The 22647-nt window shown below is 39.7% G+C and overlaps 1 protein-coding gene across 4 annotated transcripts in view; it reads right to left on the bottom strand.

Annotated features, from left to right (window-relative positions):
• The window catches only part of EFCAB2 (EF-hand calcium binding domain 2), a 120870-nt gene that overhangs the window by 49493 nt on the left and 48730 nt on the right, over positions 1-22647 (bottom strand). For 2 of the 4 annotated variants that reach the window (XM_070568947.1, XM_070568948.1), the window contains exon 2: positions 16568-16647. The exons of 1 other annotated variant lie outside the window; for it this stretch is intronic. In XM_070568947.1, coding sequence (XP_070425048.1) covers positions 16568-16590 — 23 coding nt within the window. In that variant the 5' untranslated portion in view covers positions 16591-16647. Of the gene's footprint in view, positions 1-16562; positions 16648-22647 lie in introns of all 4 variants that reach the window. One more of the 4 variants, XM_070568949.1, reaches the window with a different exon arrangement.

Genomic DNA, 22647 nt, shown 5'->3' with positions numbered 1-22647 from the left:
TTGATTTTTTTTGAGTGTATAATTCAGTAATTTTTAGTATATTGACAATTTTGAGCAAGCATCACCACTATCTAATCCTAGAACATTTTTATCACTCTCCCCCAAATCCCCATACCTGTTAGCAGTCACTTCTCATTCTCCTCTCCCCTTACCTCCTCACAGCCACTAATCTACTTTCTGTCTCTAAGGATTTGCCTATTATGGATATTTCATGTAAATGTCATACAATATATGGCCTTTTGTGTCTGGCTTCTTTCACTTAGAATAATGTTTTCAAGCTTCATCCATGTTGTAGCATGTATCAAAACTTCATTCCTTTTTATGACTGAATAATTTTCCATTACCTGAATATACCACATTTTGTTTATCCACTCACTCAGCCACGGGGCCGGCCCCAGTGTGTACACATTTTCTAGGAGCTCCCCAGGTGATTTTAATGTGCATCCAGACCTAGGGACCACTGCTCTAGTCCACGTGCAACCTACCTACCATGCTGTAGCTAGAGTTTTCTTTAAAAAAATCCAAATCTAGTCTTATCCCGTCTCTTCATTTATGGATTTGTATTGCCTATACAACAAAATCCTTAGGGAAGGAAACAAGATCATTCACTGAATGGCCCCTAACCCACCTTTACACATTCATTTCCTAATCCGCACAACTAGCTACATGCCCTCTGCTAGTATTATTGACACTGTATATGGACAAAAGACCATGTGGTATATGCATTACAGAACCCAGACATTAGATACTTCTGGTCTTTCATAAGTTTATAACTTAGGAGGGACAAAAAATATAAGCTTTCCGTTAAAGACATAAAGACTCAGAGCAAGGTGAGCAAAGAAAAGATGGCGTAAAATGGCCTCTTAGTGGAAGGTTGGAAACTATTACAAAATGCCTCAGTAGTTCTCAGAAAAAATAGACATTTGAGTGTCACTTCTCTGCAATTCAAAAAGTGAAATAGAGAAGGCCATGGGTTCAGAGCTGGTGTAGCTACGATGCCTTTAAATTAACCAAAAGCTTCCTTGAATCACAGCACGTACAGCCTGGCTTCTGGCCTGGTTTCATTACTGCATTATACAGTGGCACCTGTCAACACTTGTTTGAGTCCTTCAAAGATGAAAATAATGAATTCCTATGCTCCTTGGGACCCTGCTAATGTAACCAAATCTTCTCCCTTTCATAGCCACTTGAATAGCACTTATACCAGTCCTGTCCTTCTCATTGTCCCCAGGGAAAGAACAGATTCAGACATCTTGCCTTACTATCTGTGTAGATGAAATGGATGAAGTTTCTGTCACTCCCTCTATCTAGAATATATAGAACACTGAATTCCATTGCTACGGTTGACTACAGTGAAGGTGGAGTTACTTGCTCGGTGTGCAAGGTGGAACCACTAGTTACTAACCCCTACTGCCCTTCTCACTCTCCCTCAAGTCAGAAATGTATCTGATATCCACAGCTCATCATTCATGGAGGAAGTCTTAAGCATTCTTCATGTCATGCTTGAGAGGAGTAGCAAAATAATGATAGCTCCTCTTCTATACTCCATCAGCCCTCTCTGAACAGGCCACCCTCTCAACCAACTTCAACCTAGTACATAGCTCACCAAGATATCTAGGGGTCCCAAACCCTTCTTCAGGTTCCTGTGGAGAAAATTCAATAATGTCACTCTGTGAGGACAATGGCTACCGCTATAACAAACTCCAATACCCAGTGGCTCAATATTACAGTAATGGAGAGGGCTTATATTAATCCAGAATGAGTTTTCCTGATCAATAGGTGCCTTTCTTCCAAAAAATCATTCGCGGACCCAGCTCCTTCCATCTTGTGATTCCATCATTTTCAACACATGGCTTCCAATATCACTCTGCCTGTATGCATCAAGGCATAAGGGAAAAAGCCTGAAGGGCCACAGATCGGGGGGTTTTATGGGTCAGGCCTAGGAGTGGCACACATCACTTCCACCTACATTCCATGAAATTATAGTTTAGCTATGTGCTCAAGAGAGGAAATAGAATTAGACTACCCAATCTTGACCACAGTCCACCAGCATGACATGAATCACTAGCATGACCAGGGAGGGAGGTGAGTGGTCAGAAACCAGTGAGCTTATCACAGAGTGCCAACTGCTGGCCTAGAAAATTGGCTTGGAATGACCTATTAGGCTTATACAACCTCATCAGGACTTGGGGATAATTGTACTAGATAGGTATTAAGGTAGCTGCCAAATCCACAGTCCTTCTGAGAGTTTCTTAATGTCTAAGTTGTTATGCTTTATATCATTTGATCTGCCTCCCTAGGCATAGCTTCTTTAACCAGAGATGGCTACATAACCAAAAAATGACATCTATAGGTCTACAAGAGAAAGGCCCAGGAAGTTGTCTCTCATACGAGCTCTGCTCAACAAAAATGCTCTCTACCCAATATTGACAAATGAGCAAAGAGACTTTCCTTCTTTCTTCCTTGGGAGTTTTAAAGGAAGACATAGAGAGAGAGAGAGATGTAGAGGAAAGAGAGACGGAAGGGCAATAACAATTTGAAAGAAAGAGAAAGCAGTAAGCAGAATCATAAATTATCAGAAGCCACAAGCAAGTAGAAGCAAAGGGGTAGAAGTCACACAGTCAAGATTAAATTAGTTGGTAGCAAAGTAGGAAGAAGAATCTGGAAGGGAGAGAATACAAATAGATGAGTAGAGTCATCAGCATGTTAGACTAGTAGAGTTGGGTCACAGAGTCACAGAATGACCATCGAAATACAAGAGCCTGGTATCCCCTCACTGACAACAAATGTCATTCCAGTGTGCTAAGAGGCTTGAATGCCACTGTGGTAAGTTTTTCACTTACTCCTTATGCATATAAGGAATAATTACTCCTTAAATCACTTATTTCCAAATATATGCTTACAATACACTTGCAGAAAATGTAAAGATTATTTAGTCCCATGCAACCTGGAAGAGCATGACCACAGCAGAATAAGGAAAGGGAGCTAGATTTCCAAACATGCCTGCAGCCGTCTGAGCACACAGTAATACCTTTTGGTTTTTGTCCCCTCTATCTTTCAAAGCTAATGAAGACATTGCCATAAGCTGTTCTCTGTTAGGCATTTGCATGAAGTCTTCCACACTGAATAGGGCTGCCACTTTTCAAGTGAGTCCAATATGCTATTTTCTATGTTAAGGAGAACAGGTTGAGGCCGCAGGGGTATGAACCTGGAAGCCAAAGAGGGTACACAAGCAGAGGCCACAGTAATTATATGCCCAGAGGCCCAGAAAGTACACTCCCTAAGATCACCAATCCTCAGCCTCGAGCACCCAATTTTTGTAGCTATACAGCAAAATTTATACCTCACGTAGACAACAGAATAAGAACTACAGAGAGACAGCTATAATCGAGTCAACCAAAGCTGGCCTCCAAAGATATGGAATACAGAAAGGGTTTTCTTTATCACAACAGCCAATTAAGTGCTGAACAGGGTGGCCTGAATCCAAGTGTCATTCTTCCGCCACAATGCCATCCTATTAATCAACTCCCAACTACAAAGCCTGTTTACAAAGACAGAGTTTACCGGGTTATCTAGGGCCCCACACCCTTTGGGATGCCCTCCAATGCACTCAAACTTAGGACATTTATATTTTTAGAGTAAGACTGAACTGGAAAGGTACATCCATTCCAGACTCCTGAATGCTACTGAGAAGCCATAAAAATGAACTTCATCACGGGTTTGATCCCACCCCATGGGAACAGAATCATACTATGAAAGTAAGTAACCATTTGAGTAAAAAAAGGAGGTAACAAAATAATATATATGCCTTTTCTTGTATATGCATAGACTACTTTTGGAGTGATCCTTAGAAATTAGTACTTTGGTTACTAGTACTTTGGAGGGGTTCAGGATGGCTGGTAGAAGGGAGTTAGAGGGACTTTCCTCTGTACTTTGTTCTCTTTGCATTTTTAACCATGTGAATGCATTATCTATTCAAAAACTATTTTTTTTAAAGTTTTAATCACCTTTCCTGAATACTCCCTTCAGATCCTGTAACTAAGATCCACTGCTTTCTCTCAAATCTTACTTCCCCTTTAACATCTTTAACAAATCTTCTTCCAATCTCAGTCAGAGTGGGTTTCTGTCTCAGTCTCTTCAACCTGCTATAATAAACGGTCATGAACTGAGTGTTTATAAACAACAAATATTTATTTCTCACAGTTTTGGAGGCTGGAAGATCAAGACTATGGTGCTGGCAGACTTGGTGTCTGGTGAGAACCGACTTCCTAGAAGCCATCTTTTCATCATAACCTCACATGGCAGAAGGGACGAGCTAGCTCTCTGGTCTCTTTTATATGGGCACTAATCCCAACCACGAGGGCTCTACCCTCATGACCTAACCACCCCCGAAAGATCCCACCATCCTAATACCATCATACGGGAGTTAGGGTTTCAACATAGGAAATGTGGGGGGGTGACACATACATTCAGACCATCACAGTTTCTTATTTATCCCCCCACCAACCTACTCTCAGAATTTAATCATGTAGCTTGAGGTACTCTATCTCCCAACAAGGAAAAAAAATTTTCCTCTTTAGGAAAAGGTAAGAGAAAAGAACTTGGGACTATAGGATTGAATTTTTTGGCAGTCAAGGAAAGGGATAAAGCCTTTCAACAATTCCACATTAATAATTTTAGCCCTGACACAATAGTAGCTCATATTATAAACCACTCAAATTGCCAAAATTAGGAGATATGTTAAATTATGGTATGGTCATACACTGGAATACCTTGCAGCCATTAAAAATGATGGTAAAAATTTATAAGATGTTATTCAAGTACAAAGTATTCAAATACAAAGCAAACATTTTAAATATAAAAGAACTCAGGGAAAAATATCCATGAGCACTTAATGAAAATAAAATTGACAAGAGAATCCAGACAACAGAAATAAATCAAAATAAAGAATTTAAGGATGGAGGGGGAAATGGTGGTTAACAGTAATTGCATTCAAATATAGGAAAAATATACTAAAAAGTTGCATGAATGCTAAACAAAGTATAAATATTCTACCCTGTCAGTGTAAAAATAATATACCTAAGATAAATTAGGGGATTGAAGGAGAAAAAGTGGAAGGAATTTTAAAAGCACTCATGTCCTCTTCTTCTACAGCAAGGAGACAGCTGACACTCTATTTTTGAAATAGGCATTTTAAAAACCACACACAATAACTACAACCACTCAATGTTTTTCTCATCTTTTCTGAATTTAAACTAAATAATGTCTCTCATGGCCAACAAACGTTTGAGATTCCACAACGTCTTCAATTTAAATTAATCTTTTTCTTTTGTTACATTCAAGTAAAATTAAATTAATACTTTTTATTTATAAAAAGCATGGTTATTGTGATGTTATCTTGATAGGATAGTCTCTTTTTTCATTCATTTGATAAATATTTACTGGGCACCTGCCTGCTGCTGAGCACAGGTCCAGGTGCTGAAATGCAGCCGTGAGCAAAACAGACAGGCCCCTGCCCCGGAGAGGGCAGGTTAGAGACTTTGCTTCCATCATTTCTTTCCTTTTCCTTCCTTCCTTTTCCTCCTTCTTCCTTTCTCGTTAACTCCCCCTCCTTCTATCTATTTATGCTATTGCACATGGATACAAAGAGGTTCCGAATGATAGTTCTCTAACAGCAACAGCTGTTATTTCAGGAGGAAGGATTTGGGATGACTTTTCAAAACTTTCTTTAAGTGATTCTTTAATTATTAAAAGGGCTATTACAAGAAAACCAATTTTTTACAAAGCAACTAGAGAGTGACATGGTGAAAAAAGGTATAAACTACTCTTTAAAAAATATTTGTTTTTATGTGTAATTGTGAAAGATTTCAGAGAAAAGTATAGAAAAAAATGTAACAGATAGCCATATATTCAATACCAAGATTTAACAGATGTTAACATTTTGCCACATTTGCTTCAGACTTTTTTCCTAATAATGAAACACGTCAGCACCAGCTAAAGCCCCACGCTCCACCCCTTCTCCCTTGTCTTCAGAGGCAGCCACTGTTCTGAGGACAGCATTCATCGTTCCCATGCATGTCTTTTTATCATAAACAATAAACACTATCATTTTGTATGCTTAAAAGTTACATATGTGGTATCATAGTTTGCTTTTTCGTAATTTTTTAAACTTCATATTGTTTTTGAAATTTATCCAAGTTACACACAGTCTTTAGTTCATTATTTATTTCATTCATATGTGTGAACTATCATTGTATGAATAAACTCCAGTTTTTATGGATCGCGCCCTATCACGGGCTCTGTGGATCCAACAATCCCACGCCTCTTTTCTGTTTTTCCATCCACAAATGCAGACCCCTTTGCTTATGTGGTTCGTCAAAAGCTCTCTGAGTGGCTTCAAGCTTTCTCAGATAATCATTGTTGGGGGAACCTGTGCGTGCAATTTCTCCACAGCACTCACACTTTTACTACCTGATACAGATGAACTGTAAAATGTTGTATGAGCTTCTCCCTAAAGTAGTATTAAATGTGAAGTAGATGTAACATTTCTGGCACCTGAAGTCCTCTCAGGAAGAGTTACCTCTAATCCATTACAAAAAGGTTCTTCTTGTCTAACTTACTGAATTTTAGACAAGACCTAATACACTCAAGGTTCCTGCCAATTGCTTAAGAAACTCAAGTCTCCTGATCCGTGAACAGATGAACGCTGGGCGTGCCCTGGGGACTCATGCTGAGCGGGGGGAAGCGGTGAGAGCGACTCCCCGCCCAGCAAGAGGATGCCTGGGCCGCTGCAGCGCCGAACGTTCGCCTGGAGACTAGAGAGACAACAGGGAAACGTGAGGGAGAATCCCCTGGAGGTGAGGTGAGCACAAAGCAGGCACGGAATAGTCTGGAACACCAACGATCAGGTCACTCCGCAGAGGCAGTGAAGCCTGGGACCGGCACAGACAGGGGTGGTCAGGGAAAGGGGAAAGACCAGCACCTTCATTCCGGGGCTGGACCCTACAGCATCCTAGATCACCAAATCCTTGAGTAGCAATCTGTTCTGGAACTGATTAAAATGGAGTGTTTAAAAATATATGTTGATCTGACCTTATATACTTTTTAAAATTCGTTCATATGTTTTCATTTGATACTCTTAATACTTGTGTGGCTTAAGTGGTGTAGGTATTGTTATTTCAACTTAATAAACAAGGAAAATGAAAAGAGGGTGGCACATAAAAAATCAACGAGAGAGCCAGCAACTGATGCCACTGACTTTGAGCGTCCTTTTATTCTGTTAGGGTCAAAAATGAAACACTGATTACAAAAGGTAGATTTGTTTGTGAATGAGATTTGAGTGACTTTCAAATTAAATTTATCAGCTACATGGAAAAATTAGCTTCTTTACTTTAGAGGCATTCCTTGTGGATGTGATCTTTATTTTTTACCAAACTAGCTTTATTTGGGGTAACTTAAATTCATTCTATTAGAACTACTCTAATCACTTTTGTTTGTTTCCAAAAATTAAGTCCATACTCAGAAGGTGTGTAATTTGACTAATTTTTTTATTTAAATTTCTGAATGACAGAAAGTAAAAATAGTAAAAAGACAGAAGGCATACATTTCACAGACTAAGGCTAAGATCTTTAATACATAAAAGATACATAATTCAATGGAAAAAATGGGGAAAGGTCATGAACTGTCAGTTCAAACAAAAAGAAATACAAATCACTTTTAGACATGTAAAAAGACAGCCACAATTAGAGAAATGAAAATTAACGCTCAGGGGCTGGCCCCGTGGCCAAGTGGCTGAGTTCGCGCGCTCCGCTTCCCGCAGCCCAGGGTTTTGCTGGTTCGGATCCTGGGCGCAGACATGGCACTGCTCATCAGGCCATGTTGAGACAGCATCCCACATGCCACAACTAGAGGGACCTATAACTGAAAATACACAACTATGTGCTGGGGGGATTTGGGGAGGAAAAAAAAGCAGAAAAAAAAACAAAAAAGGAAAAGAAGATTGGCAACAGTTGTTAGCTCAAATGCCAATCTTAAAAAAAAAAAAGAAAATTAACACTCTATTTTTACACATCAGATTGGCAAAAATCCTAAAGTTTGATAATTAAACTTTGTTTAAGAGAAAGTAGGGAAACAGGCATGTTCATATAATTGAGAGAATATATTGTCAAGATAGCAATACTTACCAAAAATATTCATGCACTTTCACGTATTTCCAAGAATTTATTTGAGAAAAATTCTTACTTTTGCAAAATAACATGAATATTAAAATATTCTCTGCAACATAGACTATTACAGCAAAATCCTGGAAACAACCTAAATATCTATTGATGAGAGATTAATTCAATATACTACGGTTCATTCACAAAATGAAATGAGGAAGCTCTTTATGTACTAATAAAGAATTATCACAAAGATGTATTGATAAGTGAAAAAAGCAACGCGCAGAATGATTGATATAGTCTCTCACTTACGTTAAAAATACACATACATCCTACAGCTCAACATCAAAAAAATAAACAATCCAAAAAAAGTGGGCAAATGAGGGGCCGGCCCCATGCCTGAGTGGTTGAGTTCCCGTGCTTCACTTCAGTAGCCCAGGGTTTCGCCGGTTCAGATCCTGGGCACAGACATGGCACCACTCATCAGGCCATGCTGAGGCGGCATTCCACATAGCACAACCAGAAGGACCTACAACTAGAATATACAACTATGTACTGGGGGGCTTTGGGGGGAAGAAGAAGAAGGAAAAAGAGAGAGAGAAGATTGGCAACAGATGTTAGCTCAGGTGCCAATCTTTAAAAATAAAAAATAAAAAATGGGCAAAGGATATGAAAAGACACTTCACCAAAGAAGATATACAAATGGCAAATAAGCACAGGAAAATATGCTGAACACCATTAGTCGTTAGGGTAATGCAAATTAAACCACGTTACACCCATTAGGATGAGTATTTAAAAAAATAGAAAATAACAAGTGTTGGCAAGCATGTGGAGAAATTGGAACACATCTTTGCTGGTCATAATGTAAAACGGTGCAGCTGCTGTGGAAAACAGTACAGTGATTTCTCAAAAAATTAAACACAGAACTACCACATCATCTAGCAATTCCACTTCTGGGTATACACCCCAAAGAACTAAAAGCAGGGACTTAAACAGATATCTATACATCATTGTTCACAGCACCATTATTCAAATAGCCAAAAGGTGGACACAACCCAAATGTTCATGGACAGACGGACGGAAAAACAAAATGTGGTATATACACACACACCATGGAATATTATTCAGCCTTAAAAAGGAATGAAATCCTGATCCATGCTACAACAGGATGAACCTTGAAGACATTATTCTAAGTGAAATAAGCCAGACCCAAAAGGACAAATATTGTATGATTCCACTTATATGAGGTACCTAGAGTAGTCAAACTCAGGGAGATAGAAAGTAGAACGGTGGTTGCCAGGAGTCAGGGGGAGGGGGAATGGAGAGTTATCGTTTAAACGGTACAGGGTTTCAGTTTAGGAAGATGAAGAGTTCTGGAATGGATGGCCATGATATGCATGTACTTAATGCGACTGAGGCAAATAAATACTTAGAAATGGTTAAGATATTAAATTTTATGTTATAAAGATTTATCACAATAAAAAATACACACACACTTGTATTTTCATGGACGACCTCTGGAAGAACTAGAGAAACAAATCTTGCCTTTAGAAAAGGGAACTGGACAGCCAGAGTCAGAGGTGAACAATTTACTATCACTGTATATTCTTTGTACCTTTAGAATTTTATCCCATGTGTGTATATTATCTATTCAGAACTTAGTTTTCAATCAATCTTATTGATTGAAATCTGAACACAGAGCAGGAAAATGTATCTAAGTCAAAATGTGTTATGTTCTATGTTTTGTGTGAGGCAAAATAAAAATGCCCCTAATTAATAATATTGAAAACCTACCTCAATGTTTTTCAAGGTGCCAACTTTCAAAAACTATTTAACAAGGAAAATGAACTGCTTCAGAACTTAAAAGATCAAAATAGAATGCACAGAAATAAATAAAAAGTTCTTATGAGAGTTTTGTTATGTATAATGTAATACTGTTAATCCAGATTTAATAGAGGAAAAACAAGTCTAAATTATTTACTTCAAAAATATAAAGTGGAATAATAATAATACCTAATATTATTCTAAGCTTTAAATCCCAAGTTAATTTGTTCTGAGATGATATTGTTCTAAGAGCTTTAAAAATGTCCACTGACAACAGTGGTTCCCAAACTTTTTGGTCTTAGAACCCCTTTCACACTCTTAAAAATTATTGAGCCCCCTCAAAGAGCTTTTGTTTATGTGAGTTATATCTATTTATATTTACCATATTAGAAATTAAACCTCAAATTAAAAAAATACTTATTTCTTAATTCACTTAGAAGTAACAATAAAGTCCATTATATGTTTACATAAACAACAATTTTTATGAAAAATATTTTCTAAAATAAAAAACGAATTTAATTAGAAGAATGGCACTGTTTCACATGTTGACAGATCTCTTTAGTGTCTGGCTAAACAGAAGACAGCTGGACCCTCACAGCCGGCTCTGCGCTCAGTCTGCTGCAGTAGCACTTGCCACGTTGCTTCTGAAAACTCCTATATACACCTGTGGAAAAATGAGCATGCAAAGAGCAAATATGGTCTTAGATTTATTATGAAAATAGTTTTGACCTCCCAGAGCCCTGAAAGGGTCCTGGGACACACAGGGGTCTCCAAACCACCGGGAGAACTACTTACACCAATCCTAGGGGGCGATTGTGACCACAGAGGCACAGAGAGAATAACTAAGTTACTTATAGTCACAAAGCGAGGGATGGAGCCCAGCAAGTCTGATTCCAGACCCCGGGGCTGCCCCTCGGCAGGGCAGGTGGCAGGCGGCAGGGGCCCATTTCACAGTGTTTTACAGAGTGATGGAAACCTGCTGGCTGCCTGGCAGTCACAACACTCAACCCACCTCTATCTCATGTGATAAAATCTCAAATTAAGCCTTTCAAGCCGTGCAAAGCAAAGGTCAGGGGAAGGGCGAGTAGCCAGCACTCATCTCTAAGGGGGCCCAGGTCTGCCCTCCAGGGAGACGGCGCCACATCCCTGCTGAGGAGGAAAGCACATCGGAGAAGGAAGAGCCAGATGCCCTCGACGCCTCTCCAGCAACAGCTCCTCCTTGCCCAACCGAGCCATCCATCGTATGTGTCTCCGGAGCTCTCCCTCCATTCAGACCCTCTTTTACACCACTCTTTATACACCACACTGCCTTCAATTCTTTCTTTTTCCAGTGTTACTGAGAAATAATTGACATACATCACTGTATGAGTTTAAGGGGTATAGCATGATGGTTTGATTTACATATACTGTGAAATGATTACCACAGTAGGTTCAGCTAACATCCATCATCTCATATGGATATAATAAAAAGAAAAGAAAGAAGAAAAGAAATAAGAAAAAAAAAATTCTCCTTGTGATGAGAACTCTTAGGATTCACTCTCCTAACCAGTTTCCGATATAGCATCTGGCAGTGTTGCCAGAGTCATCACATTGTGCATCGCATCCCCAGGACTTATCTACCTTAGAGCTGGAAGTTTGTGCCTTTTGACCTCCTGCCTCAAATTCCCCCTCCCCCCACCCTCTGCTTCTGGTCACCAGACATCTGATCTCTTTTTCTATGAGTTTTGGTTTTTCATTTTTTTTTAGATTCCACATATAAGTAAGATCATATAGTATTCATCTTTGTCTGACTTATTTCACTTAGAATAATGTCATCCATGTTGTTGTAAATGGTGGGATTTCCTCATTTTTATGGCTGAAGGATATTCCGTTGTATATATATGTACTGATGCAGGGTCGCGGTGAGCCCAGGAGTTGAAAGAAAGATTTCTTGGACTCTCAAGGTCTGGCAGTAGTGCTCTTTTACTCAGAGAATAGTGTGGAATAGCATGGGGACAGGACCCACGGGCAGGAGGAGCTGCTGCTGCTGCAAACATGAGTTGAGAGTAGGGCTAAATTTAAGGCATAGGTATGTGAGTTATCTCTTTACGAGACAAAGGAAAGAATATGTAAAAAGAGTTGTTAAAATGGTATCAGTGCCCGTACGGTCTGGTTATTGGGTGGTCCTATAACTTTTAGATAAGAATCAAACCGGATTAAGTAAATGGCAGAAGCCACCGCTTAAATATTATCTTCAGCTAAAGACAAAGGAGGATGTTGGGGAGGGGTCAGTTACATGAGGTTGCCAGACAGCAAACAACTTAAGTCCTTGCCTTCCTCCTTAAGAGTTTCCAGAGATAAGGCCATCCCACTTTCCTCCTGGTGCAGAGAGGGAGACACTCCCCACAGATGGAGACTTCCTTCACAAATGCAAACGTCTCTCATCAAAGGGCAAGCAAATTCCACTCCTTGGAGCCTCTTCTCATCTGCAGTTTTTAAAAGTAACCATCCTAAAATCCTCATCCTGCACCACAACTTCTTTATGCATTCTTCCATCAATGGACGCTTAGGTTTTTTCCACGTCTATTTTTTTCAATTCTTAATTTAAAAGTTTAAGAAGAGGAGTAGTAAAGAGACTAGTTCTATCAGATATTAAAGCATATTTTAAACTGATAGCAATTAATATATGTTGACCTAGTATAAGATTAAGAGGCAAAGCAATATATCAGAATATATAGCCCAAATTAGACCCAATTATCAAAAATGCAGTATATTATAAAGTAGGTCTAACAATTCAAAGAGTAAATACAATAAACAGTGACAAATAGAAATGGCAAGCAATAGGATATATTGGAGTATATGAGGAAGCCATTTGGTATAAACCTAATTCAACCTGACTTTGTTTTTTTCCAAAAAGGGCTTGACCGTGGCCATTGAGCACACATTGTATATCAGCTTTAAACATTTACTATGGCAAGAACAAATGCCCTTAAGATAAAGGTGCAACTTCCCCCCACCATTTGCATTTCCTTAGGGATAAACATCTTTCCTTAGGCTAGGAACTGATTGCTGTGCTCACCTTTGACCACCCAGCTCACCTGTGACCACCCGGCTCAAGACAACAAATCTGCCACCCTGCTGTGTCCACCGAGACAGCAGACCTATGCGCTGTTTCCATCAATCGCTGTGCCGACAGAGCAGTCTCATGACTATTGTAAAAGGGATATTTCAATCATATGTGAAACATCCTGTTTGGGGGTATATAACCACTCTATGCACCCCACTTCTTCGGTGCCCTTTCTTCCTTCAGGAAGAAAGGCCCGGGCCATGGTCCTCAGATTTTAGCTCAGAATAAACTCTCCCAAATTTTCATTTATAGATTGGTTATGGGTTATTTTCAGTGACAACAGTTTAATAATTTGGGGGAAAAACGTCTGTTTGGACCTCCACTTTTAATCACATGCCAAAATAAATTCCAGCTGGATTAACTGTTTTACAAACAGAGAGCCTGCAGAGGCCAGGAGAGGCAGGACCAGCCCTTGCTCATCACTGCGTCCCCAGAGCCTCCTCCAGGCTGCTGCATGGCTGCCCCAGACAGAAGAGACTAATCAAGTTCCCTCTCTGCTGCCCACTGTGTGATCTTGGGCAAGTCATTCTGCTTCTCCGTCCGATAAAGAGGGGATGGTAAAGATACCCGGAGCATGAGAACACTCATCATAAACTTTAAAATGCTATACAAATCAACGGAAGGAGTAAATATTAGAGAGCTGCATTCATCCACGTCACTACTACTCAAATAAACTTAGCATTAATAGTTTAGTGATAAAAACAATGCCCATTTTCTTAGTAACCCTTTTTATTTAATAAAGTAGACAATTTAAGTTGTAAGAATATACACTTTCCCTCAGGGATTCAGTAAAATTATTTTAATTTTGAAAAAGATACATCTCATAAACATGTTTATTTTTCCTGAATTAGCCTTTTAACCAAAAAAAGGCCTGCCCTCACTGCTCTAAAGGATTTAGGAGATTTTCTTTTCACTGCTACTGTCAGGAGGCCTAAAGGCAGGAGGCAGGCCATGACGTCCAGTGAAGGGCTGGGGTGGAGGGAGGGTGGAGGGGCGACATTGCACAGCAAAAGGAAAGTCCTGGAATTAGAAAGACCCTGATGTGACCTTGAGCAAACTGTCTGCCTTCTCCTTGTCTCCAAAACCGGAGATGCCAACCCTGACCACACAAATAAAAAGACGAAAACGAGGCAACTTACGTGAAGCCCCCAGCCCCCTCCACAGGGAGCTTGTCAGACGGCATGCTTGAGTAACTGTCCGCCCCCTTCTCGCGCAGGAAGCTATCCCGGGCTTTCCTCTGCCTGCCTGACTTCTCTAACAATCCCTCTCCCCTGCCCAGGAGAGCCCTTCAGCTTCAGGGAGAGGTCTGAGGTAGTTCACACGTTGTTTAGTCATTCAGATTCCAGGAAGAGCCTCATGCTGCCTTCCCCTCCTGAACCCTCTCCCAGCCCCACAGTCCCACCCAGTCACTTTCTGCTAGGACACTCACACTAAGGTATGGTGCTCCATGGGGTGCCATTCACAAAGCATGTGCTGCAGCCAGAGGCACATGGGGTGGCAGAGTGCTACAGCCCCACACAGCACGCTCACACTTCCTTGGCAGTGGCTAAGCCAAGGCTCACACTAGGCCAACTACAGTTGCACTGCTGGGACTCAGCTCCATTCTCCACCTTATCTGCTGCAGGAAGGCCCATAAACATAGTCAAGGTATAAAATAAAACTTCAGGGCTGGCCTGGTGGCACAGTGGTTAAGTTCACGTGCTCTACTTCAGTGGCCCAGGGTTCAGGGGTTGAGATCCCAGGCGTGGACCTACACACTGCTCATCAAGCCATGCTGTGGCAGTGTCCCACATACAAAATAGAAGAAGACTGGCAACAGATGTTAGCCCAGGGCTAATCTTCCTCATGAAAAAAACCCAAAAAACAAAAAACTTCTTCAGGTATTACTTAATGAAACTGATTGCACTTATCAGCTTTCTTTCCTGCAATCACATCTTGTACCTTCAGGTGTGAGAAACTAAAGAATACACATGGTTACAATTTGTCATAAATAAATAAAACAAAGCCCCATATTGTTCACCCAGTTTAGCTCAGGTTTAAAGCACTCAGTCCCTCGACTGGCACTGGAAGTGATGGTGCTGGTGTAACAGCATCGACAGCTCCTTCCCAGGACCATTTTTAAATTACTTCCCAATGCTTTGCTGGCCTCTGTGTACTAGGTTCTTTGTCTTGAGATTGTGATCCCATCAAATTTTCATTAGCTTGGCCTCCTAGAAGAATGGTTGTACTGCCTTTCTTTGAGGTACGCGGCACGGACCCCACAACTTCTATTATACTGAAATAACAGGCCCAAAATGGAGTCCCTGGTGCTAAGACCCACTAAGACTTAATAGTTAACCAAACTGCGGTTTCAGCCGCTCCCAGGAGAGAAATTTTAAACCACTGGTCTTGAATTTCCTGGTCAACGCTAGTGAGGTGATCTGCCTCATAGACCCCTCCCTTCTCCTCAGGGAAGGTGACCTTGCCTGAAATAAGCCCTCTTTCTACTTCTTTGTCCCACCCTCTTTCTGCCTATAAACACCTTCCATTTTGTACAGCTCCTTGGCGCTCCTACCTATTTGCTGCAAGGGATGCTGCCCAACTAATGAATCACTGAACAAAGCCAATTAGGTCTTTATATTTACTCAGCTGCATTTTTGTTCTTCAACAACACTCGTATAGTCTCCTCTACCTTTTGCCTTTTTTTTTTCCGGGCTCAAACTATTCCTTGTCTCCTATACTAGATCTACCAGTATCCATGTCTTTCTTTCATCTTTTTATGTTCTTTTGTTTTGGTTCTTTTTTTGTTATTTTACTTGGGGAGTGTATCACTGTTTAAGCATTATTACTCTTTCTTTGAATATCCCATTCACAGCTTGACAATACATACCTATTTATTTTAAAGGCAAATTCTATTCATCCACTCGACAAATATTTACTGAGTGCCAACTCTGTGTCTAGTACTCAAGCTACAGTAGAGTTCATCTCACTCACAGAATTTACAGTCATAGGTTGGAAAAGGCAATGTGGATATATTCGCTTCACCAGACTACCAAGAATAAGAAGCTTGGGGCCGGTTCCATGGCTGAGTGGTTAAGTTTGGCGCTCCGCTTCAGCAGCCTGGGGTTTGGCCAGTTTGGATCCTGGGCGCGGACATGGCACCGTGAGTCAGGCCACGCTGAGGCGGCGTCCCACATGCCATAACTAGAAGGACCCACAACTAGAATATACAACTATGTACTGGGGGCCTTTGGGGAGAAGAAGAAAAAGAAAGATTGGCAACAATTGTTTGCTCAGGTGCCAATCTTTAAAAAAAAAAGAAGAAATAGTATTGATATGAGGCAATAGTTAGCAAAGACCTTTTACGGGGCACAGGAAAAGAAATACTTTAAATAGCATAATAAACCCAAGGAATATAAAAAGAAAAGAGCCCTCTTCTATTTTATGAGTTATATCAGTAATTTAGAATTAGAACAAAGAAAACATTTCCAAACCTCACATCCACTGTATTATTCGACTCATGGTCAAAAACTTCAAAAGCCTCTTTGATTTTTTTGTGAAATTCTGCTACTGCTATCTCTGCAAAAGACAAAGTAAATAAAAATTATTTTACTTCAATTTCTAATTCAAAAGAAAAATTTCAATAACTCAGCTGGAAATTCTTAATAAGGAAGAACATGCAGCACTCTCTCCTAACTCCTTAATGTATCAGACAGCATTTGAACTTCCTCTGGCAATATCAAAAGTGGAACAGACTCATTTTCCTTACCTTTTTTACTGGGGCATAATGCACATCCAATATAGTACCAAAGGTGCACCAATCTGAAGTACACAGCTCCATGAGTTTTTACATATGCATATAGGCCTGGAGCCACCACCAGATCAAGGTCAAGAACATTGCCAGCGTGGGCCTCCTTCCCTCCAAGCAGTTTGGGTGGAGCCAGGGCCTGAGAGGCAGAGGGAATCCAGTGCCACAGACGCTGACTGCAGCTCACTAGTGTGCCCGCTGCTGCGGAAGGGCCTCTGCGCTTGAGGGGGACTGACGGCGGCCAGAGGCATACGAAAGCACCGTGTGACACTCCCTCAAAGAGCTTTCAAACTAAGACCTAATTATATCAAACAATTAAAGTCATTTATTCAATAAGTATTTACTGTGTACGTACTCTGAGCTAGATGCACTTCTAGGTGCTGAGGTTATTGGAAGGAATGAAATAGACAAAAATCTCTGCCTCTATGGAGCTGTTTTTATCGGAGGAGATGTATAAGCTTATACATGCTGATAAAATATATGGTAAGTCAAACGGTGCTGGAAAAAATAGATCACGGAAGGGACAGGAGGAGTGCTGGGGGTGTGGGTGGGGAGAACGGGAAGCCATGGCGGTCTGGGAAGGTCTGCCTCAGTGACACGGTGATGCCTGCACAGACCTGAAGGAGGGCAGCGCCAGCCTTGAGAATATCTGCAGAGAGGGTTTAGGCAGAGAGAACTGCAAAGCAGAACGTAGGAAATAAGGGCAGAAAGGTGTGTTTGGGGTGGAGGATGGATTCTGTATGGCCTCTGCAGGTGCTTGAAGCATGTTGTCTTTTACTTTGAAGGAGCTGAGAAACCACTGGAAGGTTCTAAGCAGTGAAGGGATGTGGTCTGCCTTATATTCTCTTTGGCTGTTATGTTAGCAATACCTGGAAAGGGCCAGGGGGGAGGCAGACAGCCCAGCTGGGAGGCTGCGCAGTATTCTGGGTGAGAGACTGATGGTGTCTCAGACTGGATGGCAGTGGTGGGGTGGGGAGAAACGATAGGAGTCTGCATGTATTCTAAGGGGCAGAGCCTTTGCTGATAGGTTTGATGTTAGGTGTAGAGAGAAAGAAAGGGAGTGAGGTTGAGTCCAAGGTATTCGGCTGAGTGGAAGAATAAAGGAAAAAAATGCAATCAAGTCTCAAAATTTGTTTTTCAAATAGTAAGTAAAACAGGACACTCAGAAAGGGAAAGTAAACATGAGTTTAGATAATTATTTTAATTATAAATATAATACCATCAAATTGTAGAAAATGGGAAAAATTTTAACTACGCACATTCCCTTTACCCTAATAGAACCAATAATCATTTTGCTGTATTTTCCTCCAAATTTTCTTCATACACAACCTTTTATGTATAGCATTTAATAACTACCATTCATTTACTCAACAAAAGTTTACTGAATGAACACCATGTACCAGGTTCTGTGTCGGGTACTATATCTACATTGAAACCAGAGGGGTAAGAATCCTATTTTTAGAAAAAAAGAAATTGAAGCTCAGTGAAATTAAGCAACTGGCCCAAGATCAAGGAGTGTGTGTGTGAGGAAGATTGGCCCTAAGCTAACGTCTGTGCCGATCTTCCTCTGTTTTATGTGGAACGCCGCCACACAGTGGCCTGATGAGCGGTGCTAGGTCCACGCTGTGATCTGAACCTGCAAACCCCCGTTTGAAGCAGAGAATGTGAACTTAACCTCTACGCCACTGGGCTGGCCCCAATAATATCACCATTTTTTGCTTCCTCCCTCTGTCTCTGTCTCTAAGTAAATTGCAGACATTATGAAACTTCATCCCTATTGTTGAACTATTGTTCAGCAGGCATCTCCTAAAAATAAAGACATTCTCTTACATGACCCAAATATAATTATGACATCCTTAAAACTTAACAAAATTGACCTAATTAGATCTAATATCAATATTCAAATTTCTCCAACTGTGACCATAGATGTGACCATAATGTCTTTTATAGTTATTTTTTCAACCTTGACGCTAACCAAAGTTCATGTACTACATTTGGTGTTTACACTTTTTGGTCTCTTTTAAACTAAAACAGTCCTCCATCCTTCCCTAACCTCCTCTCCCCCCATGAAATTAGCTTTTTGAACGGACAACACTACGTGATGTCTTAGAAAGAGTCCTACAGTCCAGATTTGTCTGATAGCTTCCTTGCTTCACTCTCATGTTAAAAACCATTACTCCATTAAGCTTCGTTCCATCAGGATATATGCCTACTATTCTTTTTCATTGCTGTATTCTACTGATTCTCTGATCACTTCCTCCAAATTTATCATCCCAACTAATTCAGTTTCCAACAACTCATCCTCACAGTTCTATTTGATCATGAACACCTTTTGATTCTACTTATTAAAGACTTCTCAAATCTGTCTCTTTCCTTCTATTTCCATCGTCACTGTTAATTTTAGACCCTCATCATTTTTGGCCTGAATTAATATTGTCACTTCCTGTCTTTGGGCCTCTGGTCTCCTTTTATTCCCTTCCCATTCCACCCTTCCAAACACAGTCCACACTTTGCTTGGATAATCTTTCTAAAATGAAAACTTGATCATGTGACACTCCAGTTTTTAAAATCCTTCAATGGTTCTCAAGGTCTTAAAAAAATTCAGATTTCTTAACATTGCAAAACAAACCCCTCTATGAACTGGGCCCCTACCTATCTCAAAAATATCATTTCTTAACACTCACCCTATACAGATCCTCCAACTTGGAAATCTTTGTAGTTTCCCAATTATTATGCTTTTTCAGTGTCACTGTGACTGATAGTCCTTCTGTATGGAGTACTCCTCTCCTTTTTCCTGGCTAACTCCTACTCATCATTCAAGGCAGTTTAAGAGTAACAGATCTTTTGAAAGATACCCTCATCATCTTTTTGAGGTAAGTACCCTCCTATGTAATCATGGAACATCCATGGACATCTCTATCATAATTTATATCAAACTGTATTATAGTAAGCAGTTTACTTATTTATCTCCCCTTCTGTACTTGCAAACACCTTGAGAATAACTTTGACAGTGCCTGAAACATACTAAAAACTTGATAAATTCTTACTAAATAGTTAACGATTGGATATGAGATAATCCATATCTCATATGGATAGGGACAATCCGTAATGTCCCTCTTTGATGTTTTGTTGGGGATTATTATCAGAGTTATTGTTATTTCTGTCATATAATGAAACTAGACGGTGCTTATTTTTTTATGTTATAGAACAATCTGTATAACAAGAGAATTATCTGTTCAGTAAGAAATTGGCAAGAGAAGAATTAAGGTAGTATAACAAAATGAGAGACCGCAAAATATATTGGTTAACATTCAGTAACATATTACAAGGATTACACATCATGACCAAGTGGGATCTATTCCAGGAATTCAAGATTGGTTCAACATACAAAAATCAAAGTTATACACCATCTTAACAGAATAAAGGGAAAAAAACACCTGGGTATCACAACTGATGTAGAAAAAGTATTTGACAAAATCCAACGCCCTTTCATGATAATAATATTCAGAAAATTAGGAATAGAAGGAAACTTCCTCAACATGATAAGGTCCATATTTGAAAAACCCACAGCTAACATCATATTCAATAGTGAAAGACAAAGCTTTTCCCTTAAGATCAGGAACAAGACAAGGATGACTTCTTTTGCCACTTCTATTCAACCTAGTACTCAATGGTCTAGCCAGAGGATGTGGGCAAGAAAAAGAGGTTAAATACATCCAAATAGGAAAGGAAGAAGTAAAATAATCTCTGTTCACAGATGACATCATATGTGTAGAAAACCATAACATTCCACAAAAAACCTGTTAGAGCTAATAAACAAATTCAGCAAAGCTACAGGATACAAAATCAACACAAAAAAATCAGAAAAATTGCATTGCTATACAATAACAATGAAAAGTCTGAAAAGGAAATTTAAAAAAATCCATTTATGATAGCATCAAGAAGAATAAAACACTTAGGAATAAACTTAACCAATGAGGCAAAAAACCTGTGAACTAAAAACTACAAAACATTGCTAAAAAAATTTAAAAAAATTAAAGAGGACACAAATAAGTGGAAAGATGTCCCATATTCATGGACTGGAAGACTTAATTTTGTTAGAATGACAGTACTAGCTACCATAGTTTGAGTTGTGCCTCCTCCCAAATCCATATGTTGAAGTCCTAACCTCAGAATGTGACCTTATTTGGAATAGGGTCTTTGCAGTTGTAATTAATAGGTTAAGACGGGATCATACTGGAGTAGGCTGGGCCCCTAACCCTATATGACTAGTGTCCTGATAAAAAGGGGAAATTTGGACAGAAAGACAGATACACACCACGTGGAGACGAATGCAGAGATCAGAGCGATGCAGTGGAAGCCAAGGAACACCACAAATGGCCAGTGACTCAGCGTAAGCTAGGAGAGGAGCATGGAACAGATTCTCCTTCACAGCCCTCAGGAAGGAACCAATCCTGCCAACACTTTGATGTCAAACTTCCAGCCTCCAGAATATGAGACAATAAATTCCTGTTGTTTAAGCCATGTGGTTTATGGTACTTTGTTACAGCAGTCCTGGCAAACTAATACACTACCTAAAGCAAGCTAGAGATTCAATGCAATCATTATCAGGATTCCCAATGTGTTTTTTGCAGAAATAGGAGATCCAACCTAAAATTCATATGGAATCTCAAAGGATCCAGAATAGCCAAAACAATCTTGAAAGAGAGCAAAGTTGAAGAACTCACATTTCCTGGCTTCAAAACTTACTACAAAGCTACAGTAATCAAAACACTGTTGTACTGGCATAAAGACAGAAGTAATGACTGATGGAATAGAAGAGAAAGCACAGAAATAAACCCTCACATACACGGTCAGTTGATTTTTGACAAGGATACCAAGAAAACTGAATGGGGAAAAGACAATCTTTTCAATAAATAATGCTGGGAAAAACTGGATATCCACATATAAGAGAATGAAGTTGAAACCTTGCCTCACACCATATACAAAAATCAACTCAAAATGATCAAAGACCTAAATAAAAGAGCTAAAACTATAAAACTTTTAGAAGAAAACATAGGAAAAAAATCTTTATGGCACCAAATTTGGCAATGATTTCTTGGATCTGTTAGCAAAAGCATAGGCAACAAGCAAAAAAATACATATACTGGGTATCACCAAAATTAAAACTTTTGTGAATCAAAGGATGCCATCAAGAGAGTGAAAAGACAAAAACAGAATGGGAGAAAATATTTGCAAAGCATTTATCTGATAAGGGATTAATATCCAGAATATAGAGAACACTTAGAACTGAACAACAACAAAAAAACCAATTTAAAAATATGCAAAGGACTTGAATAGACATTTCTGGAAAGAAGTTATACAAATGGCTACTCAGCACATGAAAAGATACTCAGTGTCACTAGGGAAATGCAAATCCAAACCACAATGAGATATCACCTCACACCGATTAGGATATTATTATAAAAATGGAAAAAAAAAACAAGTGTTGGTGAGGATGTGAAAAAACTGGAACCCTTGTGCATTGCTAGTGGAAATGAAATATGGTAGAGCCACTGTGGAAAACATCATGGCAGTTCCTAAAAAAATTAAAAATTGAATTACCATACAACCCAGTAATTCCACTTCTAGGTATTCACCTAAGAGAATTTAAAACAGGGACTCAAGCAGATATTTCTAGATCAATGTTCACAGCAGCATTATTCACAATAGCTGAAAGGTGGAAACAACCCAAATGCCAATACATCGATGGATGCATAAACAAAATGTGG

The sequence above is a fragment of the Equus przewalskii genome, chromosome 13 (genome assembly GCF_037783145.1).
Source record: "Equus przewalskii isolate Varuska chromosome 13, EquPr2, whole genome shotgun sequence".
In the NCBI taxonomy this organism is placed as follows: Eukaryota; Metazoa; Chordata; class Mammalia; order Perissodactyla; family Equidae; genus Equus; species Equus przewalskii.
Note: the sequence above shows the minus strand (reverse complement) of the source record. Positions and strands in the feature narration are given on the sequence as shown.